General features: G+C 37.7%; 1 protein-coding gene across 1 annotated transcript in view; it reads left to right on the forward strand.

The window, feature by feature from the left end:
• prkar1b (protein kinase, cAMP-dependent, regulatory, type I, beta) overlaps nucleotides 1-14472 on the forward strand; it is a 62839-nt gene extending 48367 nt beyond the window's left edge. Inside the window, exons 9-11 of the mRNA XM_028456101.1 lie at nucleotides 1892-2013; nucleotides 10457-10538; nucleotides 11723-14472. Coding sequence (XP_028311902.1) covers nucleotides 1892-2013; nucleotides 10457-10538; nucleotides 11723-11895 — 377 coding nt within the window. The 3' untranslated portion in view covers nucleotides 11896-14472. The remainder of the gene's footprint in view (nucleotides 1-1891; nucleotides 2014-10456; nucleotides 10539-11722) is intronic.
• Nucleotides 14473-19991: the final 5519 nt, after the last annotated feature.

Genomic DNA, 19991 nt, shown 5'->3' on the forward strand with positions numbered 1-19991 from the left:
GGAGATGTCCTATTTAAATGGAGAGTGTTTAGGAACAGAGTAACCACAAGCGCAAATGGACATTTTGGAGATGTTAGTGCAAGAGGCAAAAAAACTATTGTTGAATTACAGCAAATAAATCTAGAAATAACCAGAAGAACCATTGATTCATTCATTTAATAAATGTCGACTCCTGCAGGCAGGTTTTAGCCTGTCTCGTTACATCAATAACAACAGCTGTCTGTCCGTAAAGCTGGACAAAGAGTAACTGCAAATCGCTGCAATCAGTCTCCTTCAAATATTTAGTGCATTCTGGCTAAGGCGCACAGATTGCATATTCATTTTCATAAATGCACTAAATAGATCTCTCATATTCTGCTTATTTGACAGAAGCAATTGCAGGGGTAGTGGATCTACAAGTGGATGTGTTTGCTGTCAAGTTTGCGCTGAATTTTAGGCATGCAAACTTTACTAAATAAGGCTCAGATTTACTAAGCTGTAGGAAAAAAATACATAATCAGGGTTCTCACCAGGAATTTTTCACAGCATAGGGGGATTGTGTGGCGTGCGAGCGAGCGCCAAGAGCGCTGAAAATCTTAAAATTTATAACTCTCTGAGGGCCAAATTTAGTGAAGTAAAGCTGAAGTTTTTTTTTAATTGTGTTTTATCTTTGTTCCAGCTTACTTAAAAGCTAAAAGTTATTTGTTGAATTGGTCATGATGAATGTAGTTAGAGTTACTCATGCTTGGTGTAGGTCCTCCACTAATAAATACTCATAAAAACTGTAGAGACAATAAATAACATTTTATTCAAAAGACCGATTCCAAGACGTGCTTTTCAAATTTAAATGAGGTATTATGTGGGACCAGCAGTAATATTGGAACACACAGACACCCACGTGGAGGACACGCATGCAGGCACACGCACGGATGCAATGCGTGCGTGCACAAACACTCGCAGAGGATTCACACACGCACACAGTAGAGCTTTAATCGGGCTGAAAAAGAAAACCTGGCCCGAGAGACCAGAATGAAGCCCATGTCTCTTTAAGCCCGAACACGTTTCAACTCAACGGTGTCCACTTCCGTGCGCGTACATGTAGCATGATCCTTTGTGAGTTGTAAACATGACAAGCAGCTTCATGTGCGCCACGTCTGGTTGAAGCTACACTGTTTATATTAGACGGTGCACGCAGGCAGCATCGGGGGCAGCTAAGTGGCTGCAGGGGTCCTCAGGTGAAGACGGGAGCATCCAAGCAGATTGCCTGTATTAAATAGACGGTGCGGTTGATGTATGTGTTTCTGGGTTATTCAGTTTAAAAAGAGAGTTAAAACAACCCGTGCTTTTGTGTCTAAGTGTGCAACAATTATGACAACGATACCGAATACCGACTAAAAAAGGAAAAAAAACAAGAGAAAATCCCCCCTACGTTGCTGAAAACTGAACGTAGGGGCGCCATCGCTTCGTAGGGGAGAAAAATTTCAACGTCAGGGGGTAGAAATTTGTAGATAATATTGATTTACTTATTCAAGCAAACATTGAGGGCTGATCAAGATTTGTCAGTTTAACCCCTGATTTTCCATTATGAATACAAGCAGCCAAACTGGGTATTCATAAAAAAAAAAAAAAAGAGGCCACTTGAATTTCTGGGCAAAATGCAAGATGGTGATTGATCCTAGAAGAAACAGGCATCTTTACAAGCACCTGTTTTTTATGTAATCACTGTACTATTTCTAAAACCGGTGTCTTTGTCTAGGGTTGGATTTTAATGTTTGCTTTTTATTATTTGTTTCTCTCATGATATGGTCATTGTGATCCACTTTAGGCTCCTTCAAATCTTTAAACAAAGTACCGAAAGAGAATTTGTATGTATAAATATCACCATGTTGTTTGTGTGTGTTTTTGTATACAGAGTCTTTGGATAAGTGGGAGCGCTTGACTGTGGCTGATGCTCTGGAACCTGTTCAGTTTGAGGATGGAGAGAAGATTGTGGTGCAGGGAGAGCCTGGGGATGACTTCTTTATTATAACAGAGGTAAAATAATACGAATTCTATTGTCCAGTACACACTGTGCGTGTGTGTGTGTGTGTGTGTGTGTGTGTGTGTGTGTGTGTGTGTGTGTGTGTGTGTGTGTGTGTGTGGGGTAACTTGTCATCACCATCACTTTCATTCGAAGCTCACCGTGTTGATGTGTGATACTTGAGAACCCGTCTGTGTCATCAATTGGGTGCTATAGTCCATGCACGTGTCATCATATGCAGACGATGGTGGGCTTTATGCTGACATCAAAATTGATCCCAGTTCATTGCTACCAGCAGACAGATTAACCAGTGCTGCTCCACCATCTCCTCCCCCACCAGACACTGCAGGCTTCATGGAATAAGGGCCCCTAGCATCACTTCATGAAGGGCCTCCTGCCTGTCACCACAACACACATTTAATTAACTCCATACTTGAACATGGGCCCTGCAGGGTTAGGTCTAGGATTTTGCTTCTACTTCCAAGTTAGTTCTCGAAAAATTATTCCAAACTATTTTGTGTGCTGAACTTGTTTGGTGTGAACTCACCACAGTGGGTTTTGATAGCTTGCACATGGGATAGACATGATATATCAGTCCTTAATATATATCAAGGTTTCATTTATTCAGTCCTTGTCTTTTTTTTTTTCTTTCTTTTTTGCATTTGCAACATGCACATTTCCAACAGTTTTGCACATTAAGTCAATGCCAGGTTTTATTTGTACTTTAATATAATAAGATATGGCTAAGATGGATTTCTCTGTCAGATTTATGGGATACACAACTCATCCATGCTTTTATAGCATCATTTTTAATCCAGAACACTCCCAAAATGTAATCACCTGTTCTTGAAAATTTCATCCAAATCCATTCATAACCTTTCAAGTTGTCTTGCTAACAGACAGACAGATAAACGCAGGGTAAAACATAACCTTCCGCTCTGCGCTTTGGGCTTGGTGGAAGTAAAATGCATTTTGCAGTGCTGCAAATTTCATTTCATTTGTTTCGTTTTATCCCCTTCAACGACTCGAGATGTTGCTTTTTCCTCCCCACACCCTCGCTTTTCATCCCTTTTCAGTGCTTTTCCTCCCCACCACTCATGATGCTGGACTTTCCCAGAGCAGGCTGGACTGTGGAGGAATTCATGTTGCTGACTTTCACACAGGGTCAGGAGACCCAGCCTCCAGGGAGGGAGAAGAGAGAGACTTACAAAAAAAAAGACAGACAGACAGTAGGATGAGTCAGTGAGGGCAGGGACTACAAGTTATAAGTGTAAAAGTGTAATGGGACCCTGGCTTGGTTGCTTGTTTCTCTTCCACTGCATCCTTCACTTGTCCCTCTTTTATCTCACAGTCTTCCTCTGTATAATGTTGCCTCTTAATCTTCATGTCCACCATTAGTCTTGTTCTGTCTGTTCTTTCTTTACCTTTTCTTTTCTTGTTGTTTCTGTGGTTTTGGTGGACCAGTCAAAGCAACTCCCACAGACATTAATTACATATTACTAAAGAGGTTGATGACCGAAAAAAGAAAAGAGAAAAGAATTGTTTGGGGACCATCAACTTATTTGCCTGCTGTGAAAATGTAGTTTGAATGAAAAGCAACATGTTTACTTGATCCTCCCGTGATACAAAAAAGCACATACAAGCTCCAGTACCGTAAATAGAGCATTACTCTTACCTGCATCTAAAGCCTTCCCTCCTTTTACAGCTTGCAGCTCAACACAGCTGACACGCAGCCTGCTTCTTTTTTCTTCTCAATTTCGTGTTCAATCTTGCAGTTTATTATTATTATTAAAAGTCTTTATTGTTCAACATCTTCATGATGGATTGCAATATTTCTGATAATAACTCAACTGTGTTTTTGGCATAATGTCAAACTAAACAGTCGTCATTCTTTACTGTATTGACGTGCTTGATCCTTGCATTAGATTGTAAAGCACTGAGAAGACGACTCACACAACTGAACTGTTGTTTTCCCATTTCAAAGTATAGAAAGCTTTAAATTAAGGTGCTTTTAATAAGCCTTACTAAGCAGTAATTCATCTCTTAATAAGGTCTTATTAAATTCTATTAACATTAGTAGTGCTATTAAAGTTTATAATTTATATATTTATTTATCTACATATATTTATTGTTACGAATGGTAAAAAAACAGTTCTTTCAGTGTGTTCTTAAGAGTCACCTTTAAATAACTGTGTTTTTCCACAACCTATCATTTATGAATGATTTATTACTTGTTACACTTAAATCTTAATGAGATGCTTTGCCCACAGCATTGTTAAGTTAACTATTAATATGTGCATGATAATGACTTTTATTAATCCTTGTAAAGAACTGTTCCCTCTTTTGATCCAGTAGCTGCAGAGCAATTATCAATGAGTGCATAAGAAAAGCATTTATTAGCCTTTATAAGGCATTAACTGAACTCAACTCAACTTTATTTATATAGCGCAAATTACAACAAAGTCATCTCAGTGTCCTTAACAAAATATAAAGTCCATAGAAAGAAATAAAGAAAGAGAGAACCCAAGATCAACATGAACAAGCATTTAGCGACAGTGGAAGGAAAACACTCCCCCTTTTTTATAGGAAATATTAGAATCATAACCGATTATTTCTAATGTCAATAAACATCCCATTAATATTGATCAATAGTTAAATCTTATAAGTCCTTAAATAGCATTAATAAATATAAATAAATAATAGTATTAATATGAAGCTTATATAGCATTATTAATGTTGTTAATCATTCAATAAGGCATTTTTAAGCAGATCACTAACACATATTTACTGCTTATTGCAAGCAGCTTCAGTGTTGATAACAATAATAAAAATATTATTGAAGCTATTTCTTAACACGTATATAGCCTTATTAAATTTAATTAGAATTTAATAAGGCCTTATCAAGAGAGAGATTAATTACCGGTACTGCTGCCAGGGTTGGGGTCAATTACATTTTTCAGTTATAATTATGTTTTCAATTACCCATGTTCAATTACAATTACAGCGACCAGCATTTCTCCAATCACAATTAAATTACATTTATTTTTTATCCTCAGAAAATCTATTACATTTACGTTCAAAAGTTAACCTTCCTCTTGTGTTAGCTTTCTGTTAGCATCTCTTATAATAACGGGTCCTAAATCAGCTGTAAAATACACTAAAAACAAATATCTATCATCTAATTTCTTTCCTATCTATTGGTGACCTTGTTAGGCTTCCTAATCAATGAAAATATAGGTTTTAATAATTTTGGTGTGAGCGTCTCAGCCTCTTTTGTGTCAGTATGGCCCTCCATTTTAATTTATTGTAAATGGTAAAATGTGAGAATTTTTTATATGAAACATATTTTAATAATTGTTAACTACATATGTGTAGAACTAGAACTGTAACATGGTTCCCCAGTTTTGCATTAAATTTTAATTGACAATTTTGATAGAATTTTCATGGGAATTACATTTAAAAAGTCAATTATCTAAACTCCATTACAATTTAATTATGATCACGACAGATTTTTAAAAATTATAATTACGCCATGAATGTAATTATAATTGACCCCAACCCTGACTGATGCCTTATTACAAGCACCTTAATATTAAGTATTACCACAGGTTCAAGTCATGTCCAATGAGCAGATTGAGTTGAAAGAAAGAAAGAAAGAAACAGAAAATAAATTAATATCTCATAAAAGTTTCTCATATAAAATTGTTTTAATGTGGCCTGCATGAAAATCATGGATAGATGGATGATGTTTATTTATTTATTTTTTTCTCTCTTAAGAAAACTGACTAAAACACATCCATCCATCCATCCATCCATAGATGCTGGAGTCTATCCTAATGTGTACTGGGCCAAAGGGAGAATGCCTCCTGGACTGTCATTTGTCTCTTGACCTCAATCAGTCTTTTTTACCAACTCAAGCTTAACACCTCCAATGAGTCACACTGAAGGATCTTCCTCTGTTTATTGTCAAACATATTCTATAGATTTTGGTTTGGAATCCATCCTCTTTGAGATGCAATTAAGCTAATTAGTAATTACACTAGGCTAACCATAACACTACTTAACGCTGTCATTGATTTTCTATGATTGAAAATGGCCTGGTCACAAGCTAGAACTGAAAATAAAATCCCATGAATGTTTTAGTGCTAAACCATTGTTTAGAATTCGTATGACTGAGGAGCAGCTTTCAGGCTGCTGCATGGAGCGACGCCAAACTCTGGTATGTTGAGTTAGTGAACTGTGTATGTGTGTGTGTGTGTGTGTGTTTGAATGAGAAGGTGCAGGCATGGCTGGTGCTGGGTGGCCTCATGAACAGGCTACTCAGGATATCACCTTTCCCCATCTCTGCCTGTCTTTCCATCTCTGGGAATGTTGTTCCAATGGCTGTCATTTCCAACATGCAAGATGCTACATTTGGACATGTCACAGTGAACTGACACACTGGGCTCTGTGTGTGTGTGGTCCACTTGTCTGCCTGCATAAAAATAGGTGTGGATGGGCATTCAGTGTTGGCATTTTGTGAATATATTGAATGTTTACAGAGTTTCTCAATAAGAGATTAATGATGCATCTCTGCCACTTCCCCCGTCACTATATTTTAAAAAATTACTTTTACATTAGAATCAGATTCTCAGTTTTCTGCTCACTGTGTGTGTTTATAAAGTAGTTATCAGTGTAGCAGAATCTCACTACTGGGGTGGTCCATGCAAGATGTCTATATGTCTAAAGATGTCTAAATTAGGGGAATCCATTGGTCGCAAATGCAGGAATCTCTGTGCTGCATTGACCTCATTCCTTTTGCTTCTCTGTGTATCCATGCCGGATAGACGCAGTGCTGTACTTTCAATTTTTATTCAGGGCAGTATCTGCACACCAAATACTGTTTTGTGTTTTCTGGCTGGTGGTTACAGTGACCTCCCATGTCTGCGTAGGCCTTTGTTTTAATTTAGCTTCAGTGTAATTTTGCAGACATTCAATATATTCTCAAAACGGGAGTATTTTTGGATTCGCTGCAAATTCAGGTTTTCATGAGAAAGCCCGTCCAAAAGTTGTCAGTCAGACAAAGATAAAGGTCACCTCAACCCCATGTCATGTCTAAAAGTTCACTTTCGCTGTCACTCAAACAACAAAATGAGAGTTAATGAAAAGTATTAAGAAAATTCCCCTTTTATTGTCTGTCCTACTTTCTCCATACTCAATAAACAAATTTAGTCCAACAGTTGGAGTAATCCCCCCAAAAATCTGCAAAAACATAGATAACAATGTCTCCCTGCTTCTACATTTCACTGTAATAATTTTGTCATCATACATCTTTTATAAAAACTCAGTGCACTAAGGTGTACTGGAGAGAAAGGACTAAAACATGCAGGTCATGCTGCAAACCCTGAGTCATGTCCCAGTTGTTTACAGTACATATTCAAATAGTGAAGACATCAGTGTCATATTTACCTTGTCCTATATTTGGCAGAAAGTAAATCTTGAAGATTGCTACATACTGTATAACAAACACACTCATCCCTTTCAAGTTTCATTAAGGTAACATTTTGTAAGGAAAAGATTAGCCACAGTTCGCAGCTAACTGCAATGCATCAACAGGTACGTGTTTGACCAGGAAGTAATTCTAACATGGATTTCCCAATTGACACAAACGGTATTCCCAACATTTTTACACAACTTGTTTCAACTCTTCATTGCCGTCTGTATCCCATAACATCACAGGCCTGAACTTCGAAGCTTAACCCAGGTGATTTCAGCCTACTGTGACAGGGGTGGAGATTGCAGCATCAGACCAATCACAAACCCAGAGGAAAACCGGGCAGACTTACGTCGCAATTGAGGAAAAATTCTTTAAAAATATGACAAATTAAAATCAATAATTCAGACCAAAAACAACACTGTTGCTGCAGAAAAAGCAGGAAGTAAGTGATGCAGGACCTGATGGCTGTTAAGGCTGGGGTATGTACGTTTCTTTTGGTTTTTTTTGGTCAAAAATCCATAACTATCTTATTGTATCGTATTATATTTTGTAATCCAAAGTGTTCTGAGTGGACAGTGAATCTCTTCTCCTTCTCCTGGCTGTAAATGAGCTTTAGAAATACAGGAGCGTGACACTGGACTTCAGCCAATCAGAGATCTTTCTACCAACAGGGCGATCCAATGAGCTGTTTTAAGCATTACTATTGGCTGCTCGAGCTGCTGGTCAAAAGTCGATGCGCGTTCTGAAATCTGAGGATAGGGACAGTCTCATGGCTTGTATTCCAGCTGAAGTCTCTAATGTGGCTTTTGGCACAGCGGTTACATGGCAAAGCAAGATGAAAAAAGAAGACCGAGGTGGAGAAGCAACAGAATACAGGCACAGACGTGTTCAAGAGGAACGCTGTCTGCAGAGTCCGTGTGTGCAGCGAACTGCAAGTGATCCGTTTTCAGTCAGCACAGTCCGCCCCAAGTCAGAGATAGATAGTGAGAACAGACGGAAAAAATAGCTTATTAAAAATGATCTACGGTGGAAAGAACAGACCCAGTTCATCCGCAGTGTGGACGAAGTGTGTCTGCTCTGATCAGCTGAGATCGGCTGCTTGTGTTTGAGCAGCAGCTGCGACTCTGAGCCTCTTACTGTCCTCACAGCAGTGAGTGATACGTGCTGTAATGTCTCTAAAACATCAGAAAACTCTCCAATAACACAAGACAAAGTTCCTACATTTATTACTAGTCTCTATGGAGAAAACAGTTGCAAAGAGTTTTACAGTGTACGTGTGCACTCAAGTTTCATTCAGGAGGGGAGAGGGGAGCATGGAGCGCCTCACGATTCTACATACCTCAGCTTTAATGCTTAAATTAGTGTGATTATACAATATTCATTGGAGAAAATGGACACTGATCAGTTTCACTTTTAAAAGGCACAGACCATGCCTGTGGCTCTAATGCTGTATACATACAGAGGTAGAGAATATTTATATTTTGTACAGTCTGAATTAACTTACAGGACTAAGGCTTTGAGCATCGCCACAGAATACATGAATGAGTAAATGAATTTATTGGTCTGAAAGCACCTGACACACGCACTAACTGATGTCTGATGTTGTTCAGTCCATTAGATCAAAATCTGTTTCCTATAGGACGTCATCAGGTACATGAAAGGATTGCATGGATGCATAAATATTCTCTCTCCTGTCAGTTGTCAGATCAGATCGTGTAATGACGTGTCCACAGAACGATCCAGCTTTTTTTGGGCAGGTCATTTTCCAGGAGAACTGACAGGTCAGGAGGCGGAGCTCTCATACGCGCTCATATCCTAGCTTAACAAAACCCGACCAGGTTAGGTTTTCAGTTTAAGTTACCAGAGGGATTTAGCCTGGTAAGAAGTTAACCAGCATCGTTGTACAGGACACTCAGAATAAATCCCGGAAGTTAGCGCAATAAGAGGAATAAGAACTTTGCAGTACAGGCCCCTCGATGATTACTTTTTTTCCTGAATTGCCACTTTGGACTTTTTTGATTGAAAAGAAATTTCTACTACTTTAAACTTAAAACCATGAGTGGAGGTCAGAATGTTTTTAGAAAACGATTACAATGCAAAAGCAAGTGAAAGTTTTGGGTTTTGAATATTTATCATACCTGAGTTGTAGGTACTTGGTTGGTTGTTTACTAATGATGTGATTAATTGCGTGGACCCTAAACCTTTGCAAAGATGAATATTTAAATACATCTGCAGAAAATGTGCTAAAGCTGTCCGGTTTGAATGAACAAACTGTGGTCATCTGTGGCCACAGTGAGTGGAAATCCCATTTATCCTCTTATACTTATTAGATGAGTCACAGACACAACAAATAGTGGTTAGAAGATGGAAGGGTTCCTGTGATTGGTCAGAGAGGCTAACTGTAAATATCTGCTGTTGGCTTCCTCTCTGTGTGTGTGAGCATGTGGATATCTATGAGTTGTTTTTTTTGGTACATACTTTATTGTCGGTTTCATATGGGGGTCATTTAAGGCCTTGGTTTGTTGAGCCCAGTCGTTCTTGGACCATACACTGGTTTCCACTAACTGGATGAATGATTGCAGATGAAGAGGATTACATGATGGAGACACTGACAAATCAGTTCAGCCCTGGTGCTGCGTAGATGTTTGTATTTATTGCTCTCCAGAGGAATTAAAGCCGAACCAATCAGTTTTCCAATGTGAGTGTGTGATGTTTAGTGTTTGTGCTCTCACACTTCCCACACAACACAACAGGTGTCCTTCCTGCAGAAGAACGCACTAAATCCTGTGCACCTGTGTTCCTATGAAGCTCAGGAATTTCTCCTCAGCTTAATCCTCCTGCTGATATTCATTCCCCTGTCTAATACTAATATCTCTACCTCCATCGTTTCCTTCTGCAATCAGAGAAACCCTTCTCGTTTTATTCACTTCCTTCTTGTTTTGTCTCCCTCTTCCTCTCTGGTCCTTCCTTCTGCTCTCCAGGGAATCGCGTCTGTCCTGCAGCGCAGATCTGACAATGAGGAGTATGTTGAGGTTGGACGTCTTGGGCCCTCTGACTACTTTGGTGAGTACATTTTCCCCATAAGTTAAAGGGACAATGTGCCTACACAGTGAGGGGTTAAGGCCACAGGAAAGAAAGAGAGTGAGAGAAATATTTTACTGTACGGCAGTGATTCACCAGCCAGGACTATGAACTAAGTGGAATCATTTATCAATCATAGGATTACCTTCATCGTGTCTTCTTAGGCCAAACATTTTGGACAAAAAAATGGCATTCATTCCTATTTAGTGGTAATCTAAACCAGGGGTGCCACATACGACCCAGTTTGACCTCTAGTGGGCTGAACCAAAACATTTTATTGACTGTTTTTACAAAGGAAAAAAAAGCACAAATTCAAACAAACACCTGAATGTTAAGGAATTGGTCAGAATTCCTTGACATTGCAACACATTTTCTGGATACTTGCAATGAAATCTGCCAAAATTGTGTGGGATAATTTGCTCAAATTTTCTAGGTTTTTGGAAATAATTGTCATTTAGTATTACTGTAATTAATGTAGTACTGCAACCTCCATTGTATTTTATCGACAACTTGTGATCATTTTCAAAAAGTCCTGTTTTTTTCTGTAGTTTTTACTTTAAACAAAATCTCCCTATGGGCCGGACTAGATGTTCAGGGGGCCTTGAGTTTGACAAATGTGATATAGACAAGAGGCTCATCATTGTTCTACTGACAAAACTTCCAATTAATTTCAAAACAAGAGCCCTATTTACTAAAGAGTTACAGAAGTAATGGAAGACAAGAGGAGATGCTTTTGTTTTGAAAAGGGGATGTTCGATTTGTAGCTTGAAGCCTATAGAAGCTGCTTTATTCTGAAAATGACAAAGCATTTCTGTTAATTCATTTCAAATTGAATTATGGTACAGGTATGCTTCCATAGAAACCGGTCACAGGACGATTTTACGTTCCGCATGCAACGCATCATTGGGCGGTTCAATATGAGTGTGCATACTTAGGAAATGTCCCCATATAGTATACGTTTGGGTATTTCTTGTGTACTCAATCTTTCCGTACAATCATACTCATTTTGACGTTAAACTTAGTATGAGTAGTACATTAGTATGTTCAGCAGGGCTTGAAAGCATAATCTACAGGCTGTGACACAATGACCATCATTCATAAAGGAGTTCCAGTTCCTGAGGATCAAAGCTCTACTTTTTGTATTTTCTGTTGCTCTCCTCATCCAGGTGAGATCGCTCTGCTGCTGAACCGTCCCAGGGCTGCCACTGTAGTGGCTCGAGGGCCACTAAAGTGTGTGAAGCTGGATCGGCCCCGTTTCGAGCGTGTGCTCGGCCCCTGCTCAGAGATCCTGAAGAGGAACATCCAGAGATACAACAGTTTCATATCTCTCACCGTGTGACATCTGGGCGTGTGTGGGGCCCGCCAGCAGAGCTGTGCAACATCAGCATCAGAGGTTTGGGTTGTGAGGGTGGGGGTGAAGGGGTGAAGGACACAGGTTACACGTCCACGCTCACAGGGTGCTCATTTCCTGCCTCTGTCCTTTTGCATTTCTTTTTCTTTTGACCTTGTGCACTTTGACTTGATGTGTGCGTCACGTAGCTTTATGTCAAAAACAACTTTCAGGAGTGAAAATGAGATCATTGTTATAACATGTAAACGAGCCATGTACACAGTATGTCAGCTGTACATGATGCATGCTTATAAAATGACAGAATGGTGTTTGCACTTTGATTATTTTTACATTTAGATGAATTGGAGAAATAGGAAGGAAGCAAATGGGTGGAGGTGAGTACACTCCATCATTGCTGCCTGTGGTTTGCCTATTTTCACTTTTGGGTGTGTGCGTGGTGCCATTTCTAGATGACCTCAACCAACACTTACACAGACCTCTGTTCTCTGAAATGTAGCTATAGAGGTGTGAAGAAGAATTATTTCTTATCAGCTCGACTTCTTATCACTGCTTATTGGGTGTGCTTTCCTTATTCAGGGGATTTAACTGCTTTAAGTGCTTACTTTGTTCATTTTCTTGAATATTTTGGTGGTTAAAAAAATCATCAATAAACATTTTAACTAATGTTGATTTCATTCTGCTTAGAGTTCTTGTCTTTCTATCAACAGCGTCCTTTCCATTCCTGCGTCTATTCCCTTAAAGACTGCGTTGGCCAAGAGCTTAACGTTTCCCTCTTAACTCTGACTTTCTGCCACTTCATTTAAAATGTAGTGAAACTTTGAACGTTGTCGACTCTTTTATTCACTGTCTCTGGAGGGACCAACACGATGATGTCATTCGTATGTACGTAGTCTAATGATCTTAGCAGGAGAGCGTGACGTAGAGCTCACCAGATGTCATTTAATTTACCTACTGGTACTACGTTTTAAGCTAAACTATTCAACTCTACATTGGTCACAATACACCAGCAGGTTAATATAGCTCTGTTAAAGGTCAGCAAAATTAATATTTCTGTCCGTCTTCCTATTGAGCTGTTTTTTGTCGTATTTTGTCTTGAATCTGAACCAAATTGTCTTATTTTTGGTGTTGGTAGAAAAAGTTGGGCCTAAATGAATCCTGTTTTAATCATGCAGCTAAAGGTTTACCTATACAAATCTATTGAAAAGTAGTATGTTAGATTTTCTGTATTTTTGCTTTGTTTTGGGGACCAAAAACCAATGAAGGAAATATTTAATTTTAAATGTAAAAAGACCAGAGCTTTGTTTTTCTATTTGTACTTTAAAGCTGCTGAAGACGATCCCTAACACAGATAAAGACACAGTGTAGATTAGTAAATTAAAAGTATTTCTTCTGAAAATTGGGAGAATTTACTCACAAACAAATTTCAAAGGTTGAAATTGATTGTTTTTGACAAGATTGTTTTGTGATTCCATCACAAACAATCGGTTCATTGACAAATAGCGCTTTGCATTGTGGGATTGGGAATCTTTCTGTGATGTTAGAAGTAAGATTTCTGATATTTAAGAAGTGTTTTTACCTAATCTTACCTAGACCTGGGCAATCTATCTAAATCAATATATCTAAATTTGTATTTTATAGCTTATTTTGCAATAATACACTTGTTTTAGGAGTCGCTGCGCTTTTGCTACTTCTCAGAACAGCATTAAAAGCACAGTTAGATGGGTTGATGAGTGCATCCCATAAACAAGCCTCACTACAGAACTCACTCACACGTGCTGTCCCTTACAGGAGAAGAAGCCAAAAGTGGCACATATTGTGCAGCTGTTTTCAACTCGTAAAAATGTCACTTTTTAAGAAAATGACATTTCTAGCATTTAAAAGCATTTCAATAATGGTGGTTATTGTCCTCAGTCGCTTTAAAGGCAGCATGAGGGACTATATTATGATTCCATGTAGGATTCAGCGCTAGAGTCAAGGCTGTTGTATGATAAAGTTATCATAACCATGTGGTTCCCAAACATATTAGTCAAAGACCGTTACCTTGCAGAGACAGTGAAAGTCCTTCCCTTTACTGTATATCAGGCATCAACACATGTATGATCAACTTACAGGCACAAACAAACACAGCCACATCAGGCTTTTGATATATTGACATTGCTTTCCTAAAAGAACATTTTTAAACTTGTTAGTGTGCAGCACTAAAGTCAGCTCTGTGTTTTCTGATGGAAATCCACTTTTGTCCAACGTTTCCTGAAGTGGCACAGTCTGACATTCTAAACGTAGGTCTGAGCTGACACACACAGCTGAAACGTGTACGCCTAAAAGGTCTCAGGACTGAAATACACAAATACACACACTATATACTGTATATATAAAATCGCTGTATGGATGCTGCTCCACTGCTTTGAGTTTATACTGTCGAGTCATTACAGCTGTTTCATTTCATTGTTTGTTTAAAGATATTTTAAAGGTTTTAATCTGCAGAATATTCACGTTGCACATTTGATGAGTGATGTATAGATTGGACCTAAAGAAAAGGCTTTTCTGTATTCCCTATTCTCTGACTATAAAATCATAATAAAGACAAGCTTCTAATATATTTTTGTTTTCAGTCCAGCTTTTCTATTCACCCATTCTTCTCCAGGGGACTGTGACTTTCTCCCACATTCTTCCTGAACTTTAATCCCAGTTTCTGGCGTTCTTGACTGGCCTAGTTCCTCATTAAGGAATGCTTTTGAAACATGATTTTTTTATAAGCACCTTTATTTTTGCTTCATTGGGCTCCCTCCACTCGTCTTTATCTTATCAGCTTCACATAAATCCAAGTGTCAGCCATCCATCAGGCTGGGCTGTCAGAAAAGCAGCGAGCTCCTCCCAGTCAGTTAACACCAGTGCAGGATAAAGCCTATACAGCTTCAACACATTCCTCTTCATCCTAATGCCCATTAAATCAACCAAGGAATGCGCCTCTAAACTTGCTGACATTGAGTCTAATGCTTCCCTAACTTACACAGCTTCTCCACCGTTGATAACACACACACTAACTCAGAGGTGGACTGGGACCAAAATTCATCCCTGGCATTTTGTGTCCAGACCAGAAAATTATTCTACGACACCAAATAGAAGCCGTTATTAAGTCAGTGATGCTCAACATGTGGCTCTTTATGTCTTCATTTTAATTATTATTCCCCCAACTTTTGACACTTTTATCCATTTTTTGACTTTTCCTTATTTTTTTATTTAATAAGCTAACGTTTTTGCCCAATAAATACCACTAATTTTTTCCCCTAAATGTTGCCTGTTTTTGTTCCACATTTTTTACCCTTTTTCACTATCGTTTGCCACATTTTGCCATTACATACCACCTGCCTTCTCTTTATTTGTCCATTTTTTGGCCACTCGTGACGGCTTTTGGCCAATTTTAGTCACTTCATTTTTTTCTTACCACATTTTTGCCACTTTTGGAACATTTTTGGCCACTTCTTACAATGTGTGCCTCCACTCACTCGTAGTGGCTGACCGGACCGGCCCACTTTGGGTTAACGCCCCACCGGTATGCCAGATGGCCAGTTCACCCCTGCACTAACTTGAAATTCCTCAAAGTTACACTAAAATCATGCTTCAACTGTTTTGATGTGTTTAATTTACCTGCTGTAGTTATTTTTTCCCACTTTTCACTCCGTCTCACACTATCCTCACTATTGAATTCCCACTCTGGCTTCATACTGCAGAGCAGAGTTGGGGTCAATTACATTTTTCGATTACAATTACATTTTCCATTATCCATGTTCAAGTACAACTCAATTTTGATTACGGTGACCAGCATTTTTTCCAATTACAATAATTATTTTTCTCCTGAAAGTCAATTACAATTACATTCTCAATTACTTAATTACCCATAAAACTTTAATCTCTTATAATAATAGGTCAGTTTTGACACGTTTTAAAGTAGCTGTAAAATACACTAAATCATATATTATCCAATTAGTTTCTCATCGCTTGATTACCTTAATGTTCTGTGAAAATATAATGTCTATGATTTCCTTTTACCAGTAGGTGGCTAATCACTGCATTTCGTAATGCAACCATAATAAAAGCTTTACAAATTCCGTTAGAGTGCTCCCTCTACAGTGATGATGTCATCAGTCCTGTTTCTACAGTGATGATGTCATCAGTCCTATCTCTACAGTGATGATGTCAGAATTCTACAGAATTTCGTGGCTGTATGTGAAACTAATTGTATTAGCCCCCCTATTGAGTCATTTTGTCATTCACATGTGCAATTCCCGCAAAATATCAGTCCTAATATGCATTCACATTTCACAAGTTTTTGAACAGGTTTAGGCCCCCAAAAATGACATCACTTTTTTGTAAGAAGAAGAATAATAAAAATGAGGTGCATTACAATATGGTCCTAATCGGGCCCTAATAATAATAATAATAATAATAATACATTTTCTTTGTAACGCACTTTACATTTGACACCAAAGTGCTACATTTGACTACAGAATTAAAACAATACAACACAACATATATTAAAAAGACAGGACTAAAAACAAGCATTAGCTGTTAAAATAAGCTTGTGCAAAAAGGTGGGTTTTAAGTCCTTTGTTAAATTATAATTACATCATTAATTGTAAAGGATTATCAATTAAGCAAATTCAATTATAATTGATCCCAACCCTGCTGCAGAGATTTAATGAATTCACCTTCATGGCAAAATGAGTGTAAAACAATATCTACAGTTTACAGTATGTAGTGAGAGAACAAACAGCCATGGTTAAAGTTTCAAAAGAAACTGAAAGAGGTGCTTAGGCTATTCAGTTGTCAACTTGAGATGTACAGTGTGTGTGTGTGTGTGTGTGTGTGTGTGTGTGTGTGTGTGTGTGTGTGTGTGTGTGTGTGTGTGTGTGTGTGTGTGTGTGTGTGTGTGTGTGTGTGCGCCATTCTGGGTGGGCCAGTTGAAGACAAACTTGGCATTGTCACACTTCCCGTAAAACTGAAGTCAACACAGCAGCAATATGACTTTGTGACAATTACTGTACGACACACACACACACACACATACACACACACATACACACACACACACACACACACAGTTGTACTGACTGGGTCTTTTTTCGTACCATAATCCAGTGATTCCCAACCAGGGGTACACGAACCCCCAAAGGCACAGGAGCACGTTGCAGGGAGTATTCAGAAACATTTATCAATTATCAATAGGAACACGTCACTAGTTGTTTTTAGGCTATTTTTTGGACAGGACAATAATATGTCTCAATACATTACTGTCTTTTTCTTGTAATTTATTGAAACATGATTAATTTATGCCGTAGAGGTTGTTTTATCACACTTCTGCTAATAGTTAGCTAAACTTTACAAAGGACACAGTATTTACTCTCTAATGAAGTAATTACACAAAAGTTGCATTGGGATTTTTTTTAAATGTTTTCAAAATTAGCGTAATATTTTAATTTGTGGCTGAACCTCAGGGATTAATGTTTGAAACACAGGAATGAGTTCAGGAGAACCTCCTGATACAGACATGTGGCCCCCGGTCTAATTATGTGCGGCATGAATTACAAAATTGTTCTTCATGAATTTGGAAGTTATATGAAGAACAACATTGTACACATAACTCCAGAAACAGGAAACAACAGCAAAATGTCAAGAAAAGTACAAAAAATTAACAACAAAAACACAAAAAGAAATTTTTTTTTTTTTTTTTTTTGTAAAACACGCAAAATGACAACAAAGACACACTAAACAACCACTTAAACACACAAAATGACTCCAAAAACAACAACATTTACAAAGGACTTTACACAAAATGACAGAAAAATACACAAAATGACAACAAGAACAGAACAAATATCACAAAAACACACATAATGACTTGGAAAAAGACAACAAAAATGTGCGATATTGATGAGAAAATCTACAAAATAAATTCACATGCAAAATGTGCGTTTTTAGGCTTAATGCTCATATTTGTCATTCTTCTAAATGCTGACATGAATGTTGATCATCTGGCCCTCGGATCACAATCACATTTTTGTGTCCCCTGCTGTAATAGGTGTTGCTCATCTCTGATAGACTGTACTTTTTGACTCTTTCTTTAACACGTCATAAATTAAGATACTCAAACAATGTGCCTCATCTAAACACCTCAATATTTACTTAAACATCTTTCACATTTCAGAGGTTGACTTCTGCTCTCATGCACCAATAAAAAATAATAATAAAGAAATAAAGTAAAATAATAAAGAAAAAACCCATACAAAACATTGTTTAAACCCTAAAACAATGGAAAAGCATAACCATTTGATTGATTGGGAAAGGGGGGGTTAATATAATACATTATTACATAACATGTGTTGGGTTTGAGTATTTAATCCAAGAGGAGAACCAATCAGGAGAATCAAAAAATTCCACAACAAACCACATGAGCGCTCCAGGATCATTGACAGAGCTGAAAGGCAAAGAATGGAAAAATTGTGACGATTCGACTGAATTTTATTTCCATAATATTGCTACTCCAGTATCAGTGATGATACGATACTATTTTAAGTAGCATTTTTTTATATGAGCAGGTCTGAGTGAAGGTCTCTGAAAGCCACTGACTTCAACACTGAAGAATTTTTCCCAACATGGAAACTTTTAGCCTCTTATTTACGAGCAGTCTTCTGAGCATCCCTCTGAAATTCTGTTTTTTTTTTATTTTTTTTTATGTAACAATTGGCAACATTTTTACAAGATAAGGACAATGGGAGAAATTCAGTGTGTGTGTGTGTGTGTGTGTGTGTGTGGGAGTTTGTGTAATACATCATTAACCAGGCTCTCAGTCCCAGGAGAGGAGGCTTTATTTGGTGGTTCTGATTTAGATCTGGGAGTCTAACATCTGGGTACGTTGGTACTCCTTTTCTCTGAATCATATCATCTTCTGCACTGTTCATCCCTATTTCTGATCCAATAACCATTCAACTTCATTGATTCCCCCGATGGTTCAGACCGGAGCCGTATATTGTATAGAGTTGCAACATCTCCGTTCACTCCAATGGTTCGTTTTGTTACAGCAATGGCGGCTCATGGAGCCTCACATTTTGTTCTGGAAATGATCAGTTTACTTGTAGCACATTGAAGCTACAGCAGATGAGACAGTTTGTGATGCACTTTTGAACGTTAAGACGTTTAAATAATCATATCGGATATTATTATTATCAGCGTATTTAAACCCATTAATGTGTGGTGTTTTTTAATGACCCGTTTTTTAAAGAAGATTCAAAGCAATACATAGAGTATACAATACATATTAACACATTTTTTAACCAAATTAATGTTGGCCCTAACTACGTCAAACAAGCAAATAAGCCAGCTTCTATAGTGAGGAAAACAGAAAATAAAAAAAACACAAAATTGAAAACAGTTACAAAAAAAAGGTGCATTTCAGTTCAGGGTGTCCGACACAATCTAAATGATGACATAAATTATTAGGCTCCCTTAAATACACAAACAACTTGACTCATAACAACAAAAACAGAAAACGAATAGACTGAAAATAACTCCAAAAACACATGAAAAATAAGGAAATACCAAATACACAGAAAATGACTTCAAAAACACGGAAAATAACAACAAAAACAGAAAATAACTCCAAAAACAAGGAAATACCACATATACAGACAAAATGACTCAAAAACACACAAAATAACCACACAAAGTAACAATAGAAACACTGAAATACCTCCAAAAACACATGAAAAATAAGGAAATACCACATAAACAGACAACATGACTCACAATCAAAAGAAAATTCAAAGCAATACATACTGTATAGAATACATATTAACACATCTTTTAACCAAATTAATGTTGGCCTTAACTCCTTAAAAAAAGCAGGTAAGTTAGCCATTTACACTAATCATACAAATTTACATTAGGGAAAAAAAATAAATTATGGTACTACATAAACATATGTTGTATATACACATACATATGACAATGTACTGTATAAATATTGTCAATGCAGTTTTTGACAACAAATTACCAAAAATCCCAGTTATGTCACTAGGAATCAATGG

The sequence above is a fragment of the Gouania willdenowi genome, chromosome 8 (genome assembly GCF_900634775.1).
Source record: "Gouania willdenowi chromosome 8, fGouWil2.1, whole genome shotgun sequence".
In the NCBI taxonomy this organism is placed as follows: Eukaryota; Metazoa; Chordata; class Actinopteri; order Blenniiformes; family Gobiesocidae; genus Gouania; species Gouania willdenowi.